Below are 24,654 nucleotides of genomic sequence, written 5' to 3' on the forward strand. Positions count from 1 at the left end.
TTTTTTCCTATTAAAAATGTACTTTTTGCATGCTATACCTGCTGTTTTCAAAACAGATAGAGGTACTTTTTTTTTCTGATTTGTTATATGGATAATAAGAATACAGGAGGCTTCAATGCCAACAACACTATTTTTCCCAATATCCTGACTTCAGTATGAAATGCCTAATTGTTACGGCAAATATGTTCATAAACAATAATAAATTTTTGGACTCTTTTGTTGCTTCTGCTTTATGCTGCTCTTGGCACTTGGATCTGATGTATTTTAACAAGAGTTTGCTTATTTCTTTGTTAGATTGTAGTATCTTTGGTAAATGGCCGCCCAGGAGCAAAAAACTTCACTTATTCCCCTGGTCTTCAAGAATTCACAAAGGCAACAAACATCCGCCTCCGCTTTCTCAGAACTAATACTCTGCTTGGACACTTGATATCCAAAGCTCAGCGGGACCCCACTGTAACTCGCAGAGTAAGTGCTGTTGTTACTGAGGTGTAAATACCCAACAATCATACTCAGCGTGCTAGGCACCAAAAAATGGTCTGAGTGCTTCAAGTCTTCAGCATCCTGACAATGAGATTTGCACTGATCCACCTTGAAATCCCCATATTTTTCTCCAGGTTTGTTTGAGACAAGAAAGTAACTGGGCCAGCATGGATTTATGGAGGGGCAGTAATGATTAATGATTTTGTAACAGATAATTTTCATTCCCTGATTTCTAATATGGAAGGAAGCTGAGTGGATCATGGAAGCTATAAAGGGCCAAAGCAAAATGATTCTATACTATCTTATGCAGAACCGTGGAACTAAATCTCTTCAATTTTATTTGGGACTATTTTCAGATACTTGTTTTCAAAAGGTTTTCAGAAAATAGTACCTGAGTTTATGAAGGAGTAAAAATCAAAGGCCGTACTTGGAAGTTGCTCTCTTTCCACAAATCTTTTGAGATCCCTAGGTATTTTCAGTGCATTTTGGGCTATCCAAGAGCTTGAAGGCCAGAGTTCCACTCCTGTTCAGTGGGTAAATATAAGGAAATGCAGGGAACACCACACAGAAATTCATATACTCACTGAGATTTCAGACTTCATATTGTATTGCTATTTTTAACCTTTTCATTTAAAATGAAGATTTGGTAACAATTGGAGGAAACCCTGGGGTGAGGCACCACACAAATGTCTGCACTGAAAAAAATAAGGCTATTCCTATTATTTAACAGCACTCCCATTAAATGTCCTTGCTGCCTTAAGTAAATTGTAAGACATTGCTCACAGGCAGGGGTAAATGCAGAATGCAGTTTACTTGGCAGGCAGCACAGCTTTACTGTGAGGAACTTCTGGTGTTATCGTGGGCATGGGTTGTAGGATAGATGAATGAAATCTCGAGTGTTTTATTAAACTCCCAAAGGAGAGTAAAAATTTTTGTTGTATAGACCTTCCAAATCTAGCAAACCTGATGTTGATATTTCTGACACAATACCAGCAAGGAAAGATCTGTACATACTTCTTGTGCTCGTTCCACAGTATTACTACAGCATAAAGGACATCAGTATTGGTGGTCGGTGTGTTTGCCATGGCCATGCTGAAGTCTGTAATCCAAAGAGTTCTGAAAACCAATACCAGTAAGTAAATGGAGCCTGACATTTATCTGAGAAAAACAATACATGAGTGCTTTCAAATGACCTTTTCTTGTTACAGAATTACATAGTTCTACAGGGATTTTTTTCTTTATATTAAAAAAAAAAAAAATAGAACCTGCTGATGATTGGCAAGAAAACATGTAAAGAGTGATTGTATGTGAAAAATAATAATAGAAAATCTTTAGGTTTTTTTTTAGGTTAGGTTTTTAATTTTAATTGAAATACAAGTTTGGCAGATTAAATAATTTGTTAGAAATCCGTAGTTATTTAAGCTGAACATCACCTTCTGAAGATGATATCATCAGACATGAGTGGATAGCACCTTCTTACATGAGGAATTAGAAGTCTAACTCAGGAACAAAATTGGGGGAGGATAGAGTGTAAGAGAGTAGAGATAGTGCAGAAAGTAATCTCACCCCTGAGGAGTTGCAGCTGTGCTAATTACCAAAGATGAGGAACAGGCCTGTGCCCTTAATAGGCCACAGCTGTGTCCAGTTAGGATGAGTGCTATAAAAGAGGGGGTTAGCTGGTTGAGAAGGGAGCTGGAGTTTGTTGACTGGACTGTGGGGAAGGCACGTCAGTGCTGTGAGGAGATACCTATGAGCAATCACCAAGAAGATATGGAAGTTTTGTGATAACAACACAAAATCAGCCAACTTTGTGGAGATATTGAGCACTATAACTGAGCTTATGCAAGATCCCATGGCTTTAGATCATTGCTATAAAAACAGAATGAATGGAGTATTCCTTTTCCCTATCAAGTTTGTGACTTCTATGTTGATTTCACAAGGAGTTAGGTCAGGCTTCTTGGCTTGCCTGCTGCAAGGAAGTAACTATGAATAATCAGCCTGTCTCAAGCATATTTTAAATACCTGCTTTAAACCAGCTCTTGCTCTTATCCTTAATCACATTAAAACAAACTTTTATTAGGATGATGTAATATTTTCAGTTATGTTTTAATGAAGAGTAAGGGAGGGGGGGAGATGGGTGCCTCCATTCCATGTGTCTGTGCTTCAGAAAAATAAGTAAAGAAGGTGAGAAATCTAGGTAAATAGGATGATTATACTGGAAAGTTCTATTGCCCTTGTGCTATTAGACTTCATACATAAGAGAAGAATGTTGTAAAAAGCCTCCTGAGTCCCAAGGCCTTCGTTCCTCCTGGTATTCAGTTGCTATGCAGGATGGTAAGACCTAGCTCATAATTAGACCCTGCCCATTAAGTAGGCTATTCAGCTAAATAAATCAAAAACCTTCTTACATTTTGTTGGTGAATAGTGTGCACTGTCTTAAACATAACAGGATCAAGTTATGATCTTGGTTTATGAAAAACACCAATAATACTATTGTAAACAAAGCATAATGGAAAAATTATGAAGGCATGCATTTAAAGGTGATAAATATTTTGATTACTGTAGGCCAACCAGCTTGAGCCTTGGAACAAAGTTAAAACAAGATACATTCTAAACTACTGTGTATCAGCTTGATTTAATAATCTACAATAGTTTCATAATCTAGTCTATGGAAACCAATTATAAACATTTTCTGTAAGTAATGTGTTCTAATAAACTCATAATCACATGATTGATCAATCTTGAAGAATTTTAGGAAAGTTCCAAAATGTTCTGGTCTGATTGACTTCTCTACATGTGAGGTTTATGAGGTCCTGTCTTTTTCATACTATATGTAAGTCTTGGACTGCAGTAAAATAACGAAAAAACCAATTATCTTTTATTTAAAAACTGAAGAGATAAATTTTAAGCCCAGCTTCATTAAGAGGCTTTTATTTCTGTAGGTTTCAGTGTGAATGTCAGCATAACACTTGCGGGGAAACTTGTGATCGCTGCTGCCCGGGGTATAATCAGAAACAGTGGCAACCTGCAACAGCTGGGAGCACAAACATATGTGAACGTGAGTAGCCATAAAGATGCTGGGTTAAAAGAGATATTGACAAGAGGGTGGGAATTAGCTATGGAACACATCTTCATGGAACATAACCATGCATGCTTTAACGTTTTGTTTTCTGTAGAGAGAAAATGCTTTCCATACAGGAATAAAGAAACAAAACTGCAGTGAATATTTTTATGGTCTTCTTTCTTATTAAACAGAGGGAGTAATAATTTGTGTGAGAATATGTCATAAGAAAAGTAGAAGACTTTTTCTGTAGAGCATTGAGTCAACATTTCTTCCCAGTCATAGCTGCTCTGCTTGGATGCCCACAGTCTGTCATCAGACAGAGACTGTAGGCACCTTGTTCAGCTCCAGAATGTTCCTTTCCATCACCTGGCCTCTTGGTGTCTGGATTGCAGAGAGGTTGCTCGAGGCTGCTTATGGGTGCTTGAGCTGCCCTCCCTTTCCAGGCTGAGAGCTGCCCCTCTCTGGCTGTTTGTCAGTGGCACAAAGGTGTTTGTGGTGGGGAATCCTGGTGATTCCACACTGGTACTTCTCCCCATCCTTGTGTTTGGGCATTTGGAGGACATTAGCCCTACAGACAGAGTAGTCAAGCTGGAGAAGCTCATTTATTTGCCTTTCTCCCACTCTCCCTGTGTTTCATCCTAAGGAGGTGACACCACAGATGCTCTTTTGGTGATGGGTTTGTACTGTCACACCCGGGTGTTTGCATCCCCTGGGTAGAAGCCAGATGGGGTGGTGCAGAGCATTGCAGTCTCTATGCACAACCATTTCCTTTGTGTCTGGCCTGATCTATTTTTCTCCTCTGCTTTTCCTGAGAGTAGTATAGCCAGTGGGTGCAAACTCTTTAACAGGAGAACCTTATTTGAAGGCCAGAGATGTACCTATACAATTACTCTGAGGAATAAAGAGATGACTTGTTTAATTAAAACTGCACTACAAAGACTTGGGAGGGGGAAGGAGGTTTTCTGTGATTAAAATGTTTGATAGGAGGTAGGCATGTTGGGACACAGTTTTTGAACAATATTTGAAACCTCATTCAAGTCCCCCTCTTTAAAAGGAAAAGCTTTTTTGCCAGAAAAGAGACAGACAAAAAACATAAATAACGTCATGGTTTTTGAAGAATGAGTGTATAGAAGATCACCTACAAGATTCTAAGCCAAAACCACTTCATTTCTAGCTATCTAAAAAAAAATCCTTTTTAGTATGGATTGCTCCTAGCAGTTTGAAGTGATTTGTTGAGAGCATTTGCCAGGTGCAGGCCTCTTTAGCTGGCAGCCAGTAGTGAAGGAATTAAAACAACCTTATTCAGCTTTCCAGAAACCTGAAGTTCCTTGAGAGAAACTGATTGAAAGAGGTTGGTGGAGCTTGTAGGGATCAGCCCAATATTTTGCTGGGGGCTTCCCAGTATGTATGGATCAGCAAATGGCCCAAAGAGATGAAAAGGTGCTTGATGAGATAGAAGGGGTTTCTGTTCCCCTACAAGTGAAAGTGCTGCTACTGTAAATTTTCCATTGCTGTTGGAAGACATAGCTGAGCTGTAGCTCACAGGTGGTTTGACCCTAGAGGCAAGGGTGGTTTTATTTACATTGTAATTATACCTATATATATATATATATAATATTCTCCTTTTTTTCCTTTTCTGACTTAATATCTTGAGCCAGCATCTAATTTGTGAAATGTTTTATTTTCTTGAAGAATTTTATAAGTAAGAAAACCCAAAGATTTTCATAGGGAAACTTTCTGGCTAGGGAACCCAGTCTTGAACCCTGTCCAGTTATTGTCAGCAGACCATAAGGGAGCCTGATGGCACCTCCTCAGCTGTGTGGTTGGTAATTTCTAGGAAAAGTCTTCCTAATCCACAACTCTTCAGATAAAAAGACACAGAATGCAGAGAATGATCCAGTTTCTCTTCTCTTGTCTGTATGATTATGTAGCAAGACACGGAAAATCTATTGTCCCCGAGTTATGCTCCCAGTTGTGCCAGGAACTTGGAATAGAGTTTGGCAGGATTGCCTCCCATGTGCTTCCCTCATCCTGAAGAAGGGGCAGAGCCCTTAGCTTCTGTAACCCATTGTCTTCCAGGGTATTGTGTCCCCTGGTCCCGGTGAAGGGAGGGTTTCCCTAAACATGAAGTAATAGCTTTGTCAAGTCATAACTTCAGGAATTTCCTGGGGAAGTAAGTTCCTCTAATTAAAAGATCAGCTAGCACCTAGATGCTTAGGGAAGCCTGTTTTTGCTACCTGCATTCTTTCAAAAATATTCCCATTTGCCTCTCCAGCCAAGAAGGAAGATCGAATCAGAAAATGAGGACATTGAATGAATTCATGGCCCTTTGGTTTATTCTATTTGTTTGTTGTTACAATTGGTTTCTACACAGAATTATAGCCAAGTTTGCTGGTATATCTGTAGCTACAGCTGAATATTAGAGTTCTTTGGTGTAGGTATTTTTATTTGAATGTATCTTATCTATAATTTTAATTAAAGGTTTAGTACACATAGCATTAGTCCAGATGTATTTTTGAGACATGCCAAAGTAAACATTTGAGTATGTTTTTGATAATTTAAAAATCTACTGTGATCATTCTTCTGGAGCTTCCTAGTTTTGCATTTATGCATAACTATATAGTTTTGAGATGGTACAACTGTTGCCTTCTCTAGTAAGACTAGCTGCACGTTTTCTTCATGTCCACATTATTGCACTATGTTTCTGGTATGAAAATCCAGCATGCCTGAGTGTATGTACACATTTAAAAAAATCTAATCTACTTTTACACCTCTACTGGAGGTAAATGCTGGAGATTGCTAAATTCCAGCATTACAAAGAAAGCTGACTTGGAACATTACTTTTTCAGCCTGCAACTGCCATGGACATGCCACTGATTGCTACTATGATGCTGACGTTGATCGGCATCGGGCAAGCTTAAACATCCATGGGCATTATGAAGGTGGAGGAGTCTGCATTAACTGCCAGGTAAAAAGGTCATTTTGATCAGTTCAAAAAAAATGTTCACACCAGTAGTTTTGGGTCTGACCAGTCCAGATAGGCCCATTTGTCTGATGGTGTTTCTACTTGTACTCCAATTGTGGAAAAAGGTGCATGAAAATAATCTACCTTGTTCAACTTTGCTTGGTAATGTGTGAAAGACACATAAAACTTGTATTTATGCTCTGTCCTATGTCCTATTTATTTTTATCAAAATAAAACCACACAATCAAAGCAAACAATTTGGTCAGCTATAAAAATTTCCTTTCCTTTTGTTACAAAGTCTGCCATTTCCCTCCTTAACAGAAGGAAATAAAATTAACCAAATAAATTGCCAGCTCAAGCCAGCTGGTTCCTTACTTCAGCAAAACACAGAGGACTCTCTCCTCAGCAGAAGTAAAGGAGGATCTAGACTATACCAAGATAGAAAGTTACAGATTTTGGGAAAGCACAGAAGCGTGGAATGGCCCTCTGGAATCCTTTTGGATAGTGCTCCACTCAAACCAAGGCTGGATGCAAAATGATTTCTAGTTGCACTGGGAAACACGCAGTTGAAGTCTGCAAATTTCTGAGGATGCACTTTACACACACTCTGGGTAATCTTTAACAGCACTTAATCACACTCCTGTTCAGCAGGAATTTCCCCAATTGCAGCTTGTGATAGTTGGCTTTTGGGCTTGTGCTGTGCTTACATGAGAAGAGTTGGTTCTGTCTTTTGTGTTGAGGAAAGTTGCCTTAGGCAGGGGAAAACGGCCATCAGGCACCTTCTCCCTCCACACCAACCAAGTTCATTCCGTCAGTTTCCCCTGCAAACTGAGTTGATGAGCTCCATAACTATCTCAGAGGCTCCACTGGATCGAATCAAAAGTTGTAAATTTGGAATCAAAGACTTTACACTATGTCTGTCATAAATAACACATTCTTGGAAAGAATAAGAATTTCTTTCATTCTGACTTTGTTCTGCTCTGGCAATGACTATGAGGAAAGATCAAATAAGACTCTGATTAAGATCTAATCTTGGCTTTATCTCTGTGGGACTGAGTGAACTACTTGATCTCCTGAGGTCCCTTACAACCTGAGTCATTCATTGGTTCAGTGATCCTGGGGTTAAATAAATCCAGACTTACTTGGAAATCTGTCTTCCTTTTGTTGTCAAGTCATCTGATGTATGACAAGCAGCTGACCAGAATTTTGCATTGCAGGAAAATTATAATCAGTTCTGTTTCCTGTGAAATCTATGCATTGTGATTCATGTATTACAATGTTGTGCATTTTAAAATATAGCTGTATTCAAGCAACAAAAAAGGCAAATATCCAGTGTAGATTATATTTTCCATATTCTTCCCACAATATAATCAGATATTGTCCAAAAGGCAGTCAGAAGAGAGTAGCATTATTTTTACTATCATGAGTAGAAGAAATGTTCTTTGTCTTCCCATTGACATTTCTGTGCAGAACTTTGTTCATACAGTCTAGTAAGATTTACCATGTTGGTCCTTTCTATCAGCTCTTTGTTCGTGAAAGAACATTTATTTTAATACTACTTCAAATATAGAAAATAGCAAAATTAGTCTAAATCTACAAATCCTAGTTATGTGACTGATATGAATTGTTTGTAATTAATTTTGTGGAAATGAAGTTGGAGTAAATGAATTTAAATCCAATTATAGCTTTCTTTATTTTTCCTTTAATTTTCATTGACAAAAGGCATGAATTTTAGTTTACTTTTTCTCTTTGTGTCAGGGGAAAGTGAAGTTTTAGGAATGGATGCCTGAATGCAGAAGTGATATAAATGAAGTGTTGCACAAAAAGATAAAATCAGTTTCTTTAGAGTATGATGACAGAGGAACTCTGGAAACCACACAATCCTACTCAGAGTAGGTCTGATTAGATAAGGTTGCTCAGGAACTCGTTCTTCCAAGCTTTGAACGCTTCCAAAGATTGGAATGCCGCAGCTACTCATGGCAGCCTGTTTCAGTGTTTGACTGCCTGCATGACCTATTTTGTCCCTAACATCTAGTTTAAATTTTCCATGTTCCAATCTGTGCCTGTTGCCTCTCATCCTTTCTCTGTGCACCTCTGACAGGAATCTGGGTCCATCTCCTCTGTGTTCTCTGATCTGGTAGTTGTGGGTAGCAATAAATTCACCTGTCTCTTCTTAATGATGAAGAAACCCAACCATCTTCTTGGATGTCATGTGCTTCAGTCCCTCACCATCTGCATGGGTCTGCCCACAGCATCTCTTGTTGTATCACAGAGGTCCTTGAGGTTGATTTGGGGATATTTTGCCCTAGGTAAACTATGCTGAAAATGTCCCATTACTTTCCTGTCCTTTGTGTGTTCTAAATTTGTTAACTGGATCTCCTTTGCCACTGAGCAATGAGCCCCTATCCCCATTAGCTTTTCTTTTGCTGCTCCTCTACTCTTGGAATCTTTTTTTTTTGCACTTCACCTTCCTTGCTAGTTTTAACTCTGCTGAGTTTTGGCTTTCTGAATTCTATTATATATTTGGGCGATATCTTTGTGTTGCCACCAAGTAGCCTGCCCTGCTTCTACCTTCCATGCACTTTCCTTTTGAGTTTGAGATCAGTCAGGAACTCTATGTTTATCTGTGCTGGCCTTCTGCCAGGCTTGCATGTTGGAAAAAACTGTTCTGGTTCTAGGGAGGCTGTCCATGAGAGTGAACTCATGGGTTCCCTTTCCCATCCAGAACGCTTTCACACAGGATCTTGTCAAGCAGCTCTCTGAGCAAGGACAAATCTGCTTTTCAGAAGCCCAGAACTGTAATTCTGCTATTTGTCTTGTTCACTTGTCTCTCATGCATTCAAAACAACTTCTGGATTACTTGCACCCTGCTGCATTGTCCTTCTGGCATCTTCCTGAGGTCTCTGGGCTGGAGCCACTGATTTGCCACTGGAGTGAGCAGAGGTGAAGAACATGCAGAGTCCTGAGTGCCCTGCTCATGAACTGCTCACCAGTCCAGCCAGGAAATGCTGTGTGCCTGCTCAGCCCTGAATTGCAACACTCCCTAAGGAGGAACTAAACAGGGAGTGGGAGCTGGGAGAAAAACTTTGGTTGCTCCAGGGCAGAGCTTCCTGCTCTGGTTCCCTGGCTCTCGTGTCTGTGAGCTCATCAGGGTGCCTCATGACCATGATTTACTCAACTTGTACTTGCCATCACTGCTCTAGTTCAAATTGCTTAGGTTTTATTTTTCTGGTGTGCCTAAACCACGTATTTATAGAGACAAACAATTTTCTAGTGGAAAATCTATTTTTTTGCTGGCTGGACTGTTCAGGTGTTGGTTTCTTCTGGTATTGCTGATATTCAGGAATATTCAGAAAATTAATATGTAGTATAAGAAAAAATTACTGTTGCAGTTTCTTGAACAATATATACATGGTGATAAGAAAGTGACCTAAAAAGAGATATTTTATGATATAAGGAGATGTTTTTCCAAAGGTTCTTTTTAATGGGACAAGGGGTTTATAGTGCTTTAAAGAAAAAGTTCAGCTGCTTTATGTGAGAATACCATGATTCAGAACCTGTAGAGAACAGGTGGTTAAAGAACACCACGATTGACTCTTTACTGCAGTCGTATTCAGTTTTTTCCACTTCTTAGCTGTGTACAGAAACAGTGCAAAGGATGTTATTGTTTCTTAATTCTTCCAGGTTCCTCTCTTTATCTTGTACTATCCTTTTGTTTTATTTTGTGCAGCATAATACGGCTGGGATTAACTGTGAGAAGTGTGCAAAAGGTTACTATCGTCCTTACGGTGTTGAAGTGTGGGCTCCTGATGGTTGCATACGTGAGTCCTTCTCTATGGAGCAGCTTCTCCTGGTGGCTTCAGGGGTTTGGGCTGTAATCAAGGCACAGGATGTGTCTTTGTGGAGGAAAAAACGAAAGGGTGGGCAAAAGATATTGGAGAAGAGCTACAAATGAATTTCTGTATTGCTTTAAGCCTTTTAAATTATATTATTCTCAACTTATGTGTCATATGAGCATATTGAGAACAGCAGAAAGATAGAAAATAGTCCATAAAAGAGTATGGAAGAGATAGGACCATGGAAAAATGGGATGCTGCTACACACCCCACAGTGAGGAGGATGTCAGGACCCCTGGGAAGCCATTCTCATCTCCTGTTCTCGTGATCTTGTTTCTCTTAGTCCTCTGATGTACATGTGAGCTATCCTTTGACCTTTGATGGTCACTTGAAAATGTTATTCTATAGATCAAAAGGTTGCAAGGATCACTACTCTGATCTTATGCAGTGCTGAGCCCATGAACTAATAAGTGATGCAATTGGGTAATTACTAATACAACATTTGAAAAAGAATTGAGGTAAAAAGAAGGTGTTTGATTACAAAAAGGCTGAAGAAGCCATATGACAGGTGGGAGGAAACTACAGTTAAGTTGTGCTTGGGGATTGAAAGGAGTGGGAAGTCAGCAGAGCTGTGGTCATAGTGTTGCATGCAGTGTGTAAATGAAAGTGAATAGAGTTGTGCTTAGCCTAGACCATGGAGAGAGATGAATGATTGCCACAGAAAAATTGCTGTGGAGGAACAACATGCATCTTTTGGAATTAAAAACTCCTAAATGGTCTAAGAAAATAACACGAGCTTTGCTTTTAAGGGATGTATTGGTGGTATGTAAGTACTTGGGAAATGTTAACTCTTTAAATAATGAGTCATTCACATCTGCAGGTTTGTTGTTACAATGCTACTGTGCACTTCTGTAAAAGGCAAATTGATTATTTTCCAAAGAGTGCCTAATTGCTGGTACTTTTACTTAGCCTGCAGTTGTAACTTGGAGCATGCAGATGGCTGTGAGGAAGGGTCTGGCCGCTGCTTCTGTAAGCAGAATTTCCAGGGAGACCACTGTGAACGCTGTGCTGATGGATTCTATGGTTATCCATTTTGTGTCTGTAAGTATACAAGTAAAATTGCCTCTTTTTCTGTATTTTAAATGTGCATTAAAGAATTAATGGTTTTCATTGCTCTTGACTTGGTTAATAAACATCTGGTATTTCAGCTTCACGTGTTTATGTGTTCTGATAAATCAGTTGTTACAATACTGAAGAGAGTTGGGTTATTTAACAAAATGATAGTGACTCGAAAAACAGAGAATGTGCTGTGTTGTCACAATTCTGAAATAATTTGAGACATCAGGTTTACAGCCTGATGAGTGAGCTGTGAACTCAGTGAGTTGTGAACTCCAGTCCTAAAGCCCTAAACAAATTGTTTAAACATGTGTCAGGATTTTTTGGGATAAAGACCACCTGCACAGAGAAGTAGAACATGACTGTAATGGCTGAGAGGGGAGAAAAAGGGTATATGTTCTCCTTGACACCTCCTAAGATTTGGAACGTCCACCTCTGATAAACAGTGCATTTCCCATAAAAAATTACATATAAAATAGCTGAGCAGAAAACATAGTGTCAGGATTGCTGCATAAAGGCTTCCAACTCCATGAAAGGATTGCAGAAATGCATCAGTGGGGTGTTTTGTACCTTCAGGAAAAAGACATGTTTGATAGCTGATAAAAACCAAAGGTTGAGGTGGGACAAGATCTGAGGTCTCACTAGAAGAGAGGTAGCACAATAGAAACACAAGAGTAGGGAAAACAATACAAAACAAGGGAAAAAAGAAACCCTGTGAAAATTGAACGTTGTTTGAATTCAGTGGCTACGATAGAATATTGTTTGTACACTGCATGCTAGATTATCACATCTCATAAATGTTCTTGATTGAAATCTGACATTTTTAAATTAGTTCAGCTCAGGTAGACATTGATCTGAGTCCCACTGATGTGTGTAGATCACTGAGTTTGGATCCCATCTCAATGCAAGAAAATTTAAGAATGGAAAAGACAATCTGGAGGACTGTCAAATAAAAGCTCCTAAGATGTACATGTCATAAGTTGTGGCAGTTCATGTAGCAGGTGGTAATGCCACATAGGAGGAGATGGACCTTCAGCTGGAAGCAGGAAATGTGAAATAAATACAAAAATCCTTAGGTAATTTTCCCGATGCTGTCTTGTGTAAGAAAGCTTTCTGCACAAAAGGATAAGGAGCATGAAAGCAACCTGGTGTCATTTCCAAATGATGTCTGGCCTTTCCTACTACTTTTTTGGGGAGGGAACCTTGTATCTGAATTGGAAATCAAAAGTGCAATGTCTCTTACCTCTTTTCTAAGAAAACTAAAGAAAACTAAGCTGAAGTTGGTTACTAGAGTCATATGAATATCATGCTTTCTATATTGATGGTAGATAACTTCATTGTTTGTCGTGATTTTTAATGAATTTAATGTGTTTGTTTCCAATGATCCTTACTGTTTCTTTTGTTTTAAAGATACTCCTGTATATCCTTCTACTTCTTCAGTTCCAAGTGATGCTGTGGCTGGTGACATAATAGGCAAGTTCTCAGTGGTTTTTCCCTATTTCACTGCTTTTCCCCATGTTGCTATTTTTTTACTGTTTCAGTGGTGCCTGCTCTTTTGCAGAATAATAGAATCATTAAGTTGATTTTTAGATAGTAATTTTGCCTGTGTTTGTATTTATCTTTCAAGAGAACCTTTGTTCTTGCCAGAAGTTCATCATACTGTCATGTTTATACCAAACAGTTAGGTGGGCTGGCTCCAGAAGGAGTTATGGATCCAAATAACTTTGGCAAGCCTCTGGCAAACATCTGCAGGAGGAGCTGACCATCTTGTTTGGTGCACTTAAGAACAGATCCATCAAGAGTTTCTGACATGTACAACTTTCTGACATGACAACCACTGCTTTGTGGTGTAAACCTCTTTCTTGAGGCTAGCTGGCCTCTGCCTCTGGAGTGTCCTGGCAAATGGCTCTGCTCTGCTCTGTCACCTGGCAAATGTGACATTGCCCTTAGCAGTGAAGGACTTTGATTTCTAAGAAAGCTTCATATTTCGTGTTTAGCCCTCTGTAAAGCTGCCTGAAATCCATACAGTGATTCCCTTGGTGGGCTTATGTTTTTTAGCCTATGTTATCGTTTTGTGCAACAGAGGCATCATCACAGCTAGCACTTAATCACTTGCATACTTATAATGCATTTCACCTTGGTACGGCATCCAAAATAATTGCCCTGGTAGGCCTCTGGGTATTCTCTGTTTTTTAAAAGGAAGATGAAGAAAAATCCAAAGGAAAGTGAATGAATATAACAGGAGAAAACAGATGAGCTCTTCACCATTTCAGTGAGCAGCATCTGAATTTGAAGACATAAGAAAGGCAGCTGCTTCTAAGTGGAAGTTTTAGTAGAAGTTGTAAATTTTTGCTGTCACACTGAACACAATTACAAATTGTGGTTTTTTGAATGAAGTCTTGCATGTAAGACTCAGACAAATCAGGTATTTTTGTTCAAGAGTAATATTTACTAAGTACTGATCTATTTTTCTCTGCAAAATTGCAAGGAATTCTGGGATTATATGCACTCACTTTGTTTTTTTCTTTTCCTTTCCTATTTTAACTAGAAGGAGGCTGCAGACCAGGATATTTTGGCCCCCAGTGTCTGCGTAAGTGGCGTAGTTTCTTTGACTCTTGGAGCCTGTGCTCCAGGACAAATGCCAACCTTTGGCTTCCAAGGGAAATAAGAACTTTAAGATCATAATACTGCAAATGTTTCCTTTACAAATGTGCTCTTCAGCGTGCCAGTGCCATGGTGCAGGAGTGCTGGGCAGTGACTGCGATGGAAATACCGGGCAGTGCAGATGTCGAACGGGATTTGGGGGTTTTTCCTGTGATACCTGTGCAGCTGGCTATTTTCAGTACCCCTTCTGCCAGGGTAAGCCAAGCATTCCCTTTTGGCAAGCATATCCAAAACACCAAGTTTTATACTGAAGGATGAAGTTATTTTGCCATGGAGATGTATTCATAACAGGCTCTCCCACAACTCACAAAAGTCAAAGAAGAATAATGTGATGAGGGGAGATTTTGATCTAAAAATTCCCCTGTTTCCTTGGTTGCTGTCTGCTGTTTAATGCAGCTGCCAGACTCTAGTTTGTGTTTGGATTTAGTAACATTGATTAAACTTAGAATAAATTTGGAAATATTTCTCTTACACATCCTTGGAGTTTTAAAAAAAAAAAAAAACATACTTAATATGAATTTGCAACCTCACTTTGATGCACAAGGCTATCCTATCTAATCAATACTATAAAACTGACTGGTTTTGAACTTTAATAGCTGTCTCTGTACTGTCTTTTTAGGCTATTTATTGACCACTCCCACCTGAGACTGTGAATCTTAACCATTAATTTTTTGCTTCAGTCCCAGAAGTGATGGAAGTACTCTCAATAGTTGGCAAACCACTTGGAATTGATAAATCAGACTCTCAGTGGGGCCAGGCCAAGTGTAGTGCTTTGACACTGATAATTGAACTCTGAGCCAGCTTCCTTGCTCTTTCATTAATGTTTTCCTTCTTCCTGAATTGTTACAGATGTGAGCAATCAATAAAAGCTGTTATGAATCCATATAAATCTGATGGGAAAATTGTCATACTATTGAGCATCAGGGAGCAGGGAGTTGCTTTTACTGCTATTTTTTTCAAATGTATTTTTATTTCAAGAAAGATAAGAGAAGAGAGCCTGTACAGAGGCTGCCTCTGAAATATCTTTTCTCATTGGCAGTGTGTGAATGTAACTTGATGGGTACCCAGCCCGAAGTCTGCGATTTTCTTGGGAGGTGTCTTTGCCGCTCAGGGGTGGCTGGACTTCAATGTGACAGCTGCCAGCCTGGCCACCACTCATTCCCTGCCTGTCAAGGTAAGGCTGCTGATTGCATGTACAGCATCAAACAGGGCCCTGGAAAGGCAGACAGCAGTGCTTTCCAGGACATTAGCCAGAGTTGCCCATTTACTGTTCACAGCAGTAAGTGGGCAACTCCCTCTTGTGCTTTTCAGTGAAATCCTCATATATTTTAATTCTCCAATTTCAGGCCTTTTTTTGCCCTCATAGTCAGACTGTTTGATGTACTCTCAGTCAGCACAACTGTCTTACTAATAACCAAAGCATCTGAGAGCTGTTTTCACATGGAGGCCCACAGCAACAGGGCACGCTTGACTGCTGAGGAACCAGCATAGCAGAACTGTGAAGCACTGGTCTGCTTTTGCAGGGAGTCTTTAGGACCTTGTTTGGTACCAAAGTTTGTTCTGAAAATCTGAAGCTCTTATTTTGCCCTTCATGGTGGTTTCTCACTCGTTTTAAGATCATGTGACAGGAGCTAACCCAACCTATGTCCATGTAGGCGTGAAACATGAAAGATCTCTATGGAGTTTCCCACCAAGGACTAGCCTGCTTTTTTACAAGACAAGGAAATTAATGGAGCATAACTTTTGAGTATCATAAGGGTCTTGTGTGTGTACGAAGAGTCCCATCACATCCTACTTGGCCTTAAGTTTTGTCTGCCTTTAAAGTGAATGAGAGAGAGGACCCTTAATCCTTAGTGATTTTTCCATTGAGAAGGAATATAGAATATTGCAGAGTTCTGGTATGTGCTTTCCTGTGCTGATTAACAAGGTTTATGTATAAAATTATGATTTGCTTTCTTCTCTCTTGTTATTTTTGGCTGTTGACTATGTCAGTCTTCTTCTTTGGGCTTATACAGTTGTTTATCTCCCATAAAGGGACAGCAGAATTCTTTATGCCCTTGTGCCCTGGTTTCAGCTGGAGTAGAGTTAATTTTATTCCTAGAACTGTGTACAGCGCTGTGTTTCACCTTTTTTCCCCATCTTCTCCCTATCCCATGGGTGGCGTGTAAGTGGCTGTGTGTACCTATTTGCCAGCTGGAGTTAAACTGTGGCACCTTGCAAAGATGGGCTGTGTTGTGTTACCAAACACAATGGGTGGAATATGGAAACACAATGTGATTGTGGGTTTTATGGTCTGGAATAGATGAACATTTTTAATGAAAAACATGAAATCAGGATTCTGCATTGGTACACACTGTTCAGTGGTTTTAAAATAACCTTTTTTTTCCTAGAGCAAAATCAAGTAGCGACCTTAAAGCAAATCAAACCTGTATTGAATATGTTTGATCTTTGAACACCAAAAGCTGAAAAGAGACATAAAAGCTTAAAAGAGCATGCAAAAACAAATTGTGAAAGACAGATAAAAATAGTTGAAAACACAGTCAGTCAGATTACTCAGAACTGCTGCAGTTCACAGTTTGTTCAGTTAAAATGAGCTGCCATGGGTTTAAACATAAATTAACACAGCATGCTGCAAGCTGTGGGGGAAAGTGAGCAGCCCAGCCTGCTATTCCTGTAAGGAATTGTCATCTTCAAAAAAAAGAGAGATTTATACTTTTTGGGCTGCTGTGACTAGAACTAATCTTTCTGGTCGTAACTTGTTGAACTCAATAGAAGCTTTATTCAAATAAAGTGATATCAAAACAAAGCCTTTAAACAAAACACTAATACTTAAAATTAGGAGAGAATGCTATATAGTAATCAAATGATAGAGCTCTCTGGTGTAGATATTGTTCTTGGAAGCTTCAGTGTTTATATTTCTCTTACACTGACTTCCTAGCAAGCTCTGTGTTTTTCCAAGCATCTTTAAAGTAAACACAGCAAAGTCAGATTTCTTTGACTGCAGCAGAAAGAGGAACCAAAAGGGGGAACCAGAAACATGAACATGTAGCAGAAGACAGTGTTTGCCTTGTATTTCTGTCAGCCAGCCATTTCTGGCAGTCATAACATCCAAGTGGTTAACTGCAGCACTTCATCTTGTACCTGGGACAGCTGGGATGCCCAGATGGGGTCCCATTCCTGTACCTGTGAGGTGTGACCCTGTGGAACATTGCAGCATCATCTCAAGGAAATAGCAAGTCTTGTCTTTAGCTGTTAGCCCAAAATGGTGGTAACACCGTGAGAAGTTCGCTGTTACAGTTGACAACGTGCTCTGAATATATTTTTTTAAAGATTTTTTTCCAGTATTTCTGTCATGTGACGTTCCTCCCAAATATAAGATGGATTTATGTCCCTTGCATGTGTTTTGCAAGGCATCAAGCCAGATCTCTCAGCTGTGAGTTACAGAATTGCAAGAACCAAGATTATCAGTGGAGAATTGCAGAATAACTGTTTTGGGATATTTATTTTTGCTGGTGAAATTATGTATTGTCTGGTTTTCTGAACATAAATGATTGATTTACATTCAAAGGTAAGTTTTTTGGCAAATTCTAGATTTGCACATGCATCTGGTTTTTTTCCCCTCTGTGCAGCATGCAGTTGTGATGGTATTGGCTCACTGGGGAATACCTGTGGTCCTGGAGGGCAGTGTCCATGCCGTAGTAACTATGCTGGGCTGAGGTGTGACCAATGTGCTCCAGGATATCACAGCTATCCCAGTTGCTTGCGTGAGTAAAAGCCTTCCCTACTTCTACCGGGGTTTTCCTTCCTATTTCTGCAACATGGAAGAAAATAAATCTTCTCAAATATATTTCCATTTTGATGCCACAGGAGCTTCAAGAAAATATCTGTCAGTTCCATAGGTTAATGCTCTATTTTTCCAAGTGAATGCTTTGCATACAAACCCAAATACTATAAATCAGGCTAAATAGACATCTAAAAATCATTCTTAAAAGCTTCTGCTGTCTTAAAGTATTTGAATCTCTCCAAGGTAACTGTATTAAAAAGCCCTTTCAAGCTCACACCGACTACATTGTGCTTCTGCACTACTACATTCCACAGCCTCTGTTTTCAAAAGATCTTTCAATGTGTTTGTTTTGTAAAGGTGTCAACAGCGAGTGTGACCCTGCAGGTAGCATTGGTTCTCACTTTGTAAGTATTCTGCCACAGCAGCTAACAGTGCGTGTTAATCATTCATGTGTCTTTGCTGAACACATCCAGCTCATTACTCAAGCCCTGAAGCCTGCTCTTAGGCTCTAAAAGAATTGCAGGAGCTTGTTTGAAGAGTAGGAGTAGAAATAAACTTTGTGTTTTGCTTTTTGATCATACCAGTGTGAAATCTTGTCAAGGATGGGGTTTTTTTATCTTTTATATATAGGATATGCAATCTGGTTATGTCTTTTTGGTATATTCTTAACACTAACATATGCACGAAGATATAAGCCTGTGCATGTCTCAAAGACCTTCTGGGTCTGGGTTGCAACAGGTCTTTCAGCATCAAATTATTCTTGAAAAATCATTGCATCTTTGTTGCCATTCCACTATTATTGTTATTAATGCGATGGTGGTTATTATTGGTGTCTTAATAGTGTCTTGAGATGGTGTCTTCCACCAGTAAAGAAAATATTAAATATGAAAATTAATTAGTGTTTTTAAGGAAATACTGGGGTTTATTCTTTGTACAAAGCAGTTAATACTTTCGAGCACTTCTAATAAGGCTATAAAAGAATTGGAAAGTATGTCCTTTGGGACCCTTAGAATAAATTAGATACATAAAAAATATGCAGTGTGGAACATTTCTTTGCTGATAGTATGAGAGAAAAATCTAAGATGTCTGAATCAGCCTGAGATCCATGGATCTGTAAAAGTCAGTAAACTGCATGAGCTCTTAACAATGTTAGGTTTTTCTTAGTAATAAAGATCAGTAAGTTTTTTTTATGGAGCAGGTAAACCCTTATTAGCTCCTTTCTGTTGTTAGGGGTATTGTCAATGTCTCCAGCATGTTGAAGGTCCTACCTGCAGTAAATGCAAACCCTTGTACTGGAACCTGGCCAAAGAAAACCCTGAGGGATGTACAGGTACGGCTTCATGGCGTATCTCTTTGGCTTATGAAATGTAGTGATCTTTATTCTCTGACACTGTCTGTGGTGCTCTTTGTGACTTTCACAACTCTTGTTAACAGCATGTTTCTCATACAGCTTAATTGTAAACCCATGATACCAGCAGTTACTTCAGAAACCAGGCCATAATTTCCTGGGTGTTTGCCTAGTGCTGAACCAGGGTGTGCTCTGAAGTTCCAATGATGTTCACTTCATAGGGCCCTATGGCAGATCTACTCGGGCAAGACAGGATTTTTACCTGTAATCCTGAAACCAGAATTTGGCTCATTGTTTTGAGGGGAAAAAAGTGCTTTTTCACTTTGTTATATCCTAGCTTGGAGTGTAAAGCCTTCTTGTGGCCTCAGGGTGTGACAGATCTGTTACGGTTTATATCTGTATAATAAGCTGTGATTGTCCATGTTTTCCAACAGGGAGAGTGTGTTTTTAAGGCAGATAATAATAATTAATGAAGATTAAAAAGGGTAAAAAAAAAATAAATCTTTAAAGTACTCTCCAGCTGTTTCCTTTGGAACAGATTCCACCACAACAGCCACTTAGGAGTAGTTTTCGACTGATAATAGTATCATTACATTTTTTATTTTAGATCTCTAAATACTTAACTCCTCAAAAATTATGAACTGCACTTTCCATGTAATTCTCTGCTTTCAGTCACAGAGTCGTTACTGGGTTTGTCCAAACTTCTGGCTCAGCATAGTTCCTCCCTGCACTATTTTCTCAATTTCTATTTCATATGGAGAGTTGATTTGGTCCCAGAGTGTCATTGCAGAAAAGAAGGTTGCCAGTCAGACTGGAAGACACTGTTTTGTATCAACTGTCTGAATACTTCTAAGAATGAATTTACAATTGTTTTCTATTTCAATAGTGTTTTTTGCCAAATACAAGTTAAATCACTTTAAAACATACCAGTAAACTACACATTCTTAGAAGTCCTCATTCTTTCTCCTTCTCTTTTTCTTCTCACCTCATACCAGTCTGCTGTTCTGAACCTTCCAGAATAAAATCCACCTTATGGTACATTGACTCAAAATTGCAGTTTATGGGTGGTGGAATTTTTTACTGTAAAGTATCATGAAAAGATGAAATGCAGGTGTTTCTTTTTTTTTTTTTTCATCTCTGCAGAATGTCAGTGTGATGTTAGTGGAACACTAAGTGGAATTGCAGAATGTCAGCAGGTAAAGAGAAATTAAAAGAAAGAATTAAATTGTTTATTGCTAAGATAAATTATTGTGACATCTGCTAAGGTAGAAATCTTAGCACTCTTTATTGCTTTTGAACATAAAATACCTAGTTTTATACATCAAAGGACCAATTTTATGCGTTCTAGGGATATATAAAGTTTTAAAATATTTTTTCTTCATGAGTTTATGTATTTTCTAGTCTGTTTCTGAAGATGATAAATGACAGAGATAATGTCCAGATAATGGGGTTTTTTTGTGTTTGGTTAGAGTTTTTTTTTTTTTTTTTTAGATTAGAAATTGTTTCCTCTTTAGAGGAATTAGAGGGAATTCAACTAGAGGGAATTCAAAGTATTGCAAGATTGAAGTTCTTGAAGATTGAAGATATTGAAACATTTTTGATGAAATTTATTTTCTTCACAGGAAAATGGGCAATGCTACTGCAAATCTAATGTTTGTGGAGATTCCTGTGACACTTGTGAAGCTGGTTATTATGCTCTTGAAAAAAAGAATTATTTTGGCTGCCAAGGTAAAATGAATAAAGAACATCTAGAGTGGAACATTTGCACTTAGCACAGAAGTCTTTAGAATTCCTTAGGCAGTACTTTTACAATGGGGATGTTTGAATTACTCATGTGCACAGAATTTTGCACTGGTGCTGTAATCTTGCTTGTGACTCCTCTTTTGCCTTTCAGCAGGAGAAGGAACAAGGCAGATGTTACCACTGTGCTTCCCAGTCCTTTTGTGCATGTCTTAGAAAACAGGGTGCTTTTAGACTAGGACATAAATCGATTTAGGAAGACACAGCCTTTTGATCCAGCTTGAAAGTTTTAGACTTGACATGCTTGCTCCCTAGTACAGCATATTATACCTCATTACAGACCTCATCAGAGGTGTCCTTTAGTTTGTGCCACAAGTGCTGTCTCCTGTAGAAATCATTCAATGTTGTTATCCAGTGTCAGTTGAAAATATGTGTAATATATGAACCCATACACTGCAGTTTTGTCAGATAAAATATTGAGGTACCAGGCTTCAAAACATTAACATCTTGCAATTTTTGTAATTTAGGTTTTAGATTTTGTTGTTAGTGGGTTTTTTAAATATAATTATTCCTTATGATATTGCTGGAGAAATTCTGACTTGCTGGGAGCACATTTGAATAGTAGTTCTGCAAAACTGCAGCCCTGCATTTAGCAATGTAGCAGGGTGTATTATTTGAGGGGGTTTTTTTAAGTGACTTTTGTCACATTCTAAGGAGAAATTATAAAGGAAACAGGCACAAACACGGGAAGCTCAAAATAATTGCAGCTTATGCACGTGTATTAAGTTGTGTTTGAGAGAGAGTCAAAAGGGCTCTGGGAGGAGGAAGCGAGTCATTAATGGTGTTTAATCAGATGAAGCCATGGTGTGTTTGCTGATAACTTCCACCTCTCCTTTTCTGGTTGGCTTCTGCTGTTGGCGTGCCAGGCTGCAGGTGTGATGTTGGAGGATCCCTCAGCCCAGCCTGCTCCCAGCCCTGGGGCAGCTGCCGGTGCAGGGCGCACGTCGTGGGCACCACTTGTCGCGAGTGAGTCCGGCTGCGCTCCTGGCACAGCTTCAGCACAGTCCCTTGTTATGCTTTCATGTGACTTTCTGGGTTTGTTGATGATTAACTTGGTAAATTGCACTGGTTATTGATATTAATTTTCCTGGGGGGTTTTCTTCCTGTATTTTGGTAAGATTCTCTGACTTGTTTCCTTAAATAACCATTACCAGTTTTGCAATATGTATCTATGTATCTATCAAGAGTTGCATAGGAAAATGCATGAAAGCTGTAAAAGCTTCTGGAAAGAAAATTCTCATTAAATCCCTCTAACCAGCTGTCTTGAATCTATGAGCTGGTGTCAGAATTCCTCAGTCCTCACCTCCCTTCCACTGCTTTTTGCCCTTAGATGTAGATCATAAATGACTGCTAATTCTTTGCTGATTTGTTGTGGGTTTTTTCCCTTCTTGAAAGGCCTGAAAAAACCTATTTTTTTCCTGATCTGCACCACATGAAGTTTGAGATTGAAGATGGTACTACTGTTCAAGGAGAGAAAATTCGATTTGGCTATGATCCTCAGAAATTTCCTGGCTTCAGTTGGAGAGGATATGCACAGATGTCCTCTATACAAGTAAGCTGGTATTTCACTCAAGACTTCAGGGTGAAAATGAAAACAAAAGTGCATTGCACATATGTCTTTATAATACTGCTATGTGTGTGGAAGGTCATGAAAAAAGGACGGGTTCTGACTAATTCAAGCCCTTTGGCGCTATGTTGCTGCTGGGATTAGTGAGTGTGGGTATTTTTGTCAGATCTTTTGCATGTTGCTTGTGCAAATATGCCTTCTTCAGAAATGTTCTTTGAGGTTGGTTTTTTTGTGAGACAGCTGTAAAGAGGGAACTTAAAAATTTAAAGTCTATAATACTAAGTGCAGAAATTCTTATCAAGCCAAGAACAGTGGGAACGGCAGAAGGTTAATGCTTGGCTAAATGGTTTGAATTGCACAGGTCCATGATAGTCTGTATCCACAAAATTTTCAGGTAAATTCCAGCTGCTGTCACCGAAGTCATCTTACACTTGGACTTACACTGGGTAGAGAAGAGAGAGGTTCTAGCTTTCATTATGAATGATACCTTCACATTACAGCGAACAGGAAAATGTATGGTTCAGTAAAAGAAGCTGTGAGCAGGAGTATATTGGCTGCAATTATTTTAGTTTCATGACAGACTATGAATAAACTAAACAATAGCTGAGGGAATAAGTAAATCACAGGTAGAAAGTCACTGTAATTTCTCTGAGAAGGGCTCTTCAGACTTTGGATTGAACTGCTCATCAAATGAAGCAGAATTTTAAAACAGTAGATTTAAGTATTATATGGGATTTGTTCACTCACCTTGAAAGTAGAGCTTTGGTATAGTTGTCTCCAGCCTCCATTTGTCCAGGGACTAATGAATTGCTATAGCTAGTATTTGAATTACTATACTATTACTATATGGGACAAAAGAACATAACCATTGCACAATGGTTTTCTTTAGGTTCTTCATTTTTCAGTCTTTCTTCTTTTGTTGTTTTGCTCTTGGTTTTTTTAATCCCAGATAAGTTTTGAATTCTTAGTATTATTCCACATTTGTAAATGAAGGCAGCTCTTCAGTATCTGTGATTTCTTAATGCCTGCATTCTAATTCAGCTGCTTTTTGCATTTCTTTTCCATGGGCATTTTGTACTGGCTTTTTGTTCTGTTCTCAGATGTGGGAAACAGAGAAAATGTTGGCATTTGGGGAAGTGGAGTGGAGCACAGTGGTAAGGAGGTCACTGTGCCACAAATAGCTTGGAAAGGGACAGCAGGTGGATTGTGATGGATGAACTGGTGGGAGCTGGATAGCGAGGGGAGCTTTAGGATTTTGGATGGAAAGAAAGAAACCAAACCCATGAGATTGCAGCAATGTTGTTTTTTCCTAATCCATCACTGATTCTTAACATGTCTCTTAGTTTTTCTGAAAACTAAATAATGGGGCTGTGTGAATGCAGAGAATTTTGTGGGTCTGGAGGTGTCAGTTCAGCCCCAGGAGAAGGACAGCATTCCTGGTATTGCAACTCTAAGCAACTGTAGGATGTGGCAGAGGATCAGCAGCTTCAGTGATAGTCTGAGGTGACTGCATGCTGTGGGATCTCAGACTGGGATCAATGATTGTGGCCTGTTTCTTGGAAAGGCAGGAATATCAACAGCCATATGCCTCCTTTATGGCATCAGTGGGGAGAATAATAGTAAAATACTGTTGCTGAATCACACTAACACACATGTTAGTTGTGCCATTCTGTCCTTCTGGATCAGCTGGTTATCAACAAGAGTTTTATTTCACAGGAGATTTTGTTCTATGCTCTTTTGTAAGCTGCCCATGCCTTTTTGTCTTTACCAAGTGGTTTTTCTTTCTCTGGGTGATAGTAACAAGTAATGTACTTTCCATTCCTCCTTTTTCCCTTTCTTTTTTATTTTTCCCAGCCAGAGGTGGTTATGCCTATCACTGTGGCTTCCCCTAAGCTCTTCCACCTAGTCCTCCACTATGTCAGCCTGGGCTCAAAAAGCTCTAAAGGGAAGATCTCAGTTGCTGAGGGAAAACATATTGGCACTAATTATACTTGTAAGTGAAATAATTTTCCTAGGCTTCCCTGTCTTCC

General features: G+C 39.1%; 1 protein-coding gene across 4 annotated transcripts in view; it reads left to right on the forward strand.

Annotated features, from left to right (window-relative positions):
* LAMA3 (laminin subunit alpha 3) overlaps nucleotides 1–24,654 on the forward strand; it is a 106,827-nt gene that overhangs the window by 18,922 nt on the left and 63,251 nt on the right. For 3 of the 4 annotated variants that reach the window (XM_074549629.1, XM_074549638.1, XM_074549646.1), the window contains exons 5-22: nucleotides 295–465; nucleotides 1,515–1,612; nucleotides 3,423–3,538; nucleotides 6,394–6,512; nucleotides 10,240–10,330; nucleotides 11,315–11,446; nucleotides 12,872–12,934; nucleotides 14,010–14,051; nucleotides 14,183–14,320; nucleotides 15,165–15,299; nucleotides 17,755–17,889; nucleotides 18,267–18,313; nucleotides 19,140–19,239; nucleotides 20,401–20,453; nucleotides 20,880–20,985; nucleotides 21,924–22,023; nucleotides 22,453–22,609; nucleotides 24,479–24,617. In XM_074549629.1, the coding sequence (XP_074405730.1) occupies nucleotides 295–465; nucleotides 1,515–1,612; nucleotides 3,423–3,538; nucleotides 6,394–6,512; nucleotides 10,240–10,330; nucleotides 11,315–11,446; nucleotides 12,872–12,934; nucleotides 14,010–14,051; nucleotides 14,183–14,320; nucleotides 15,165–15,299; nucleotides 17,755–17,889; nucleotides 18,267–18,313; nucleotides 19,140–19,239; nucleotides 20,401–20,453; nucleotides 20,880–20,985; nucleotides 21,924–22,023; nucleotides 22,453–22,609; nucleotides 24,479–24,617 (1,942 nt within the window). The remainder of the gene's footprint in view (nucleotides 1–294; nucleotides 466–1,514; nucleotides 1,613–3,422; nucleotides 3,539–6,393; nucleotides 6,513–10,239; nucleotides 10,331–11,314; nucleotides 11,447–12,871; nucleotides 12,935–14,009; nucleotides 14,052–14,182; nucleotides 14,321–15,164; nucleotides 15,300–17,754; nucleotides 17,890–18,266; nucleotides 18,314–19,139; nucleotides 19,240–20,400; nucleotides 20,454–20,879; nucleotides 20,986–21,923; nucleotides 22,024–22,452; nucleotides 22,610–24,478; nucleotides 24,618–24,654) is intronic. The other variant, XM_074549640.1, reaches the window with a different exon arrangement.

This window comes from Zonotrichia albicollis, chromosome 1 (genome assembly GCF_047830755.1).
Source record: "Zonotrichia albicollis isolate bZonAlb1 chromosome 1, bZonAlb1.hap1, whole genome shotgun sequence".
NCBI classification, from domain to species: domain Eukaryota; kingdom Metazoa; phylum Chordata; class Aves; order Passeriformes; family Passerellidae; genus Zonotrichia; species Zonotrichia albicollis.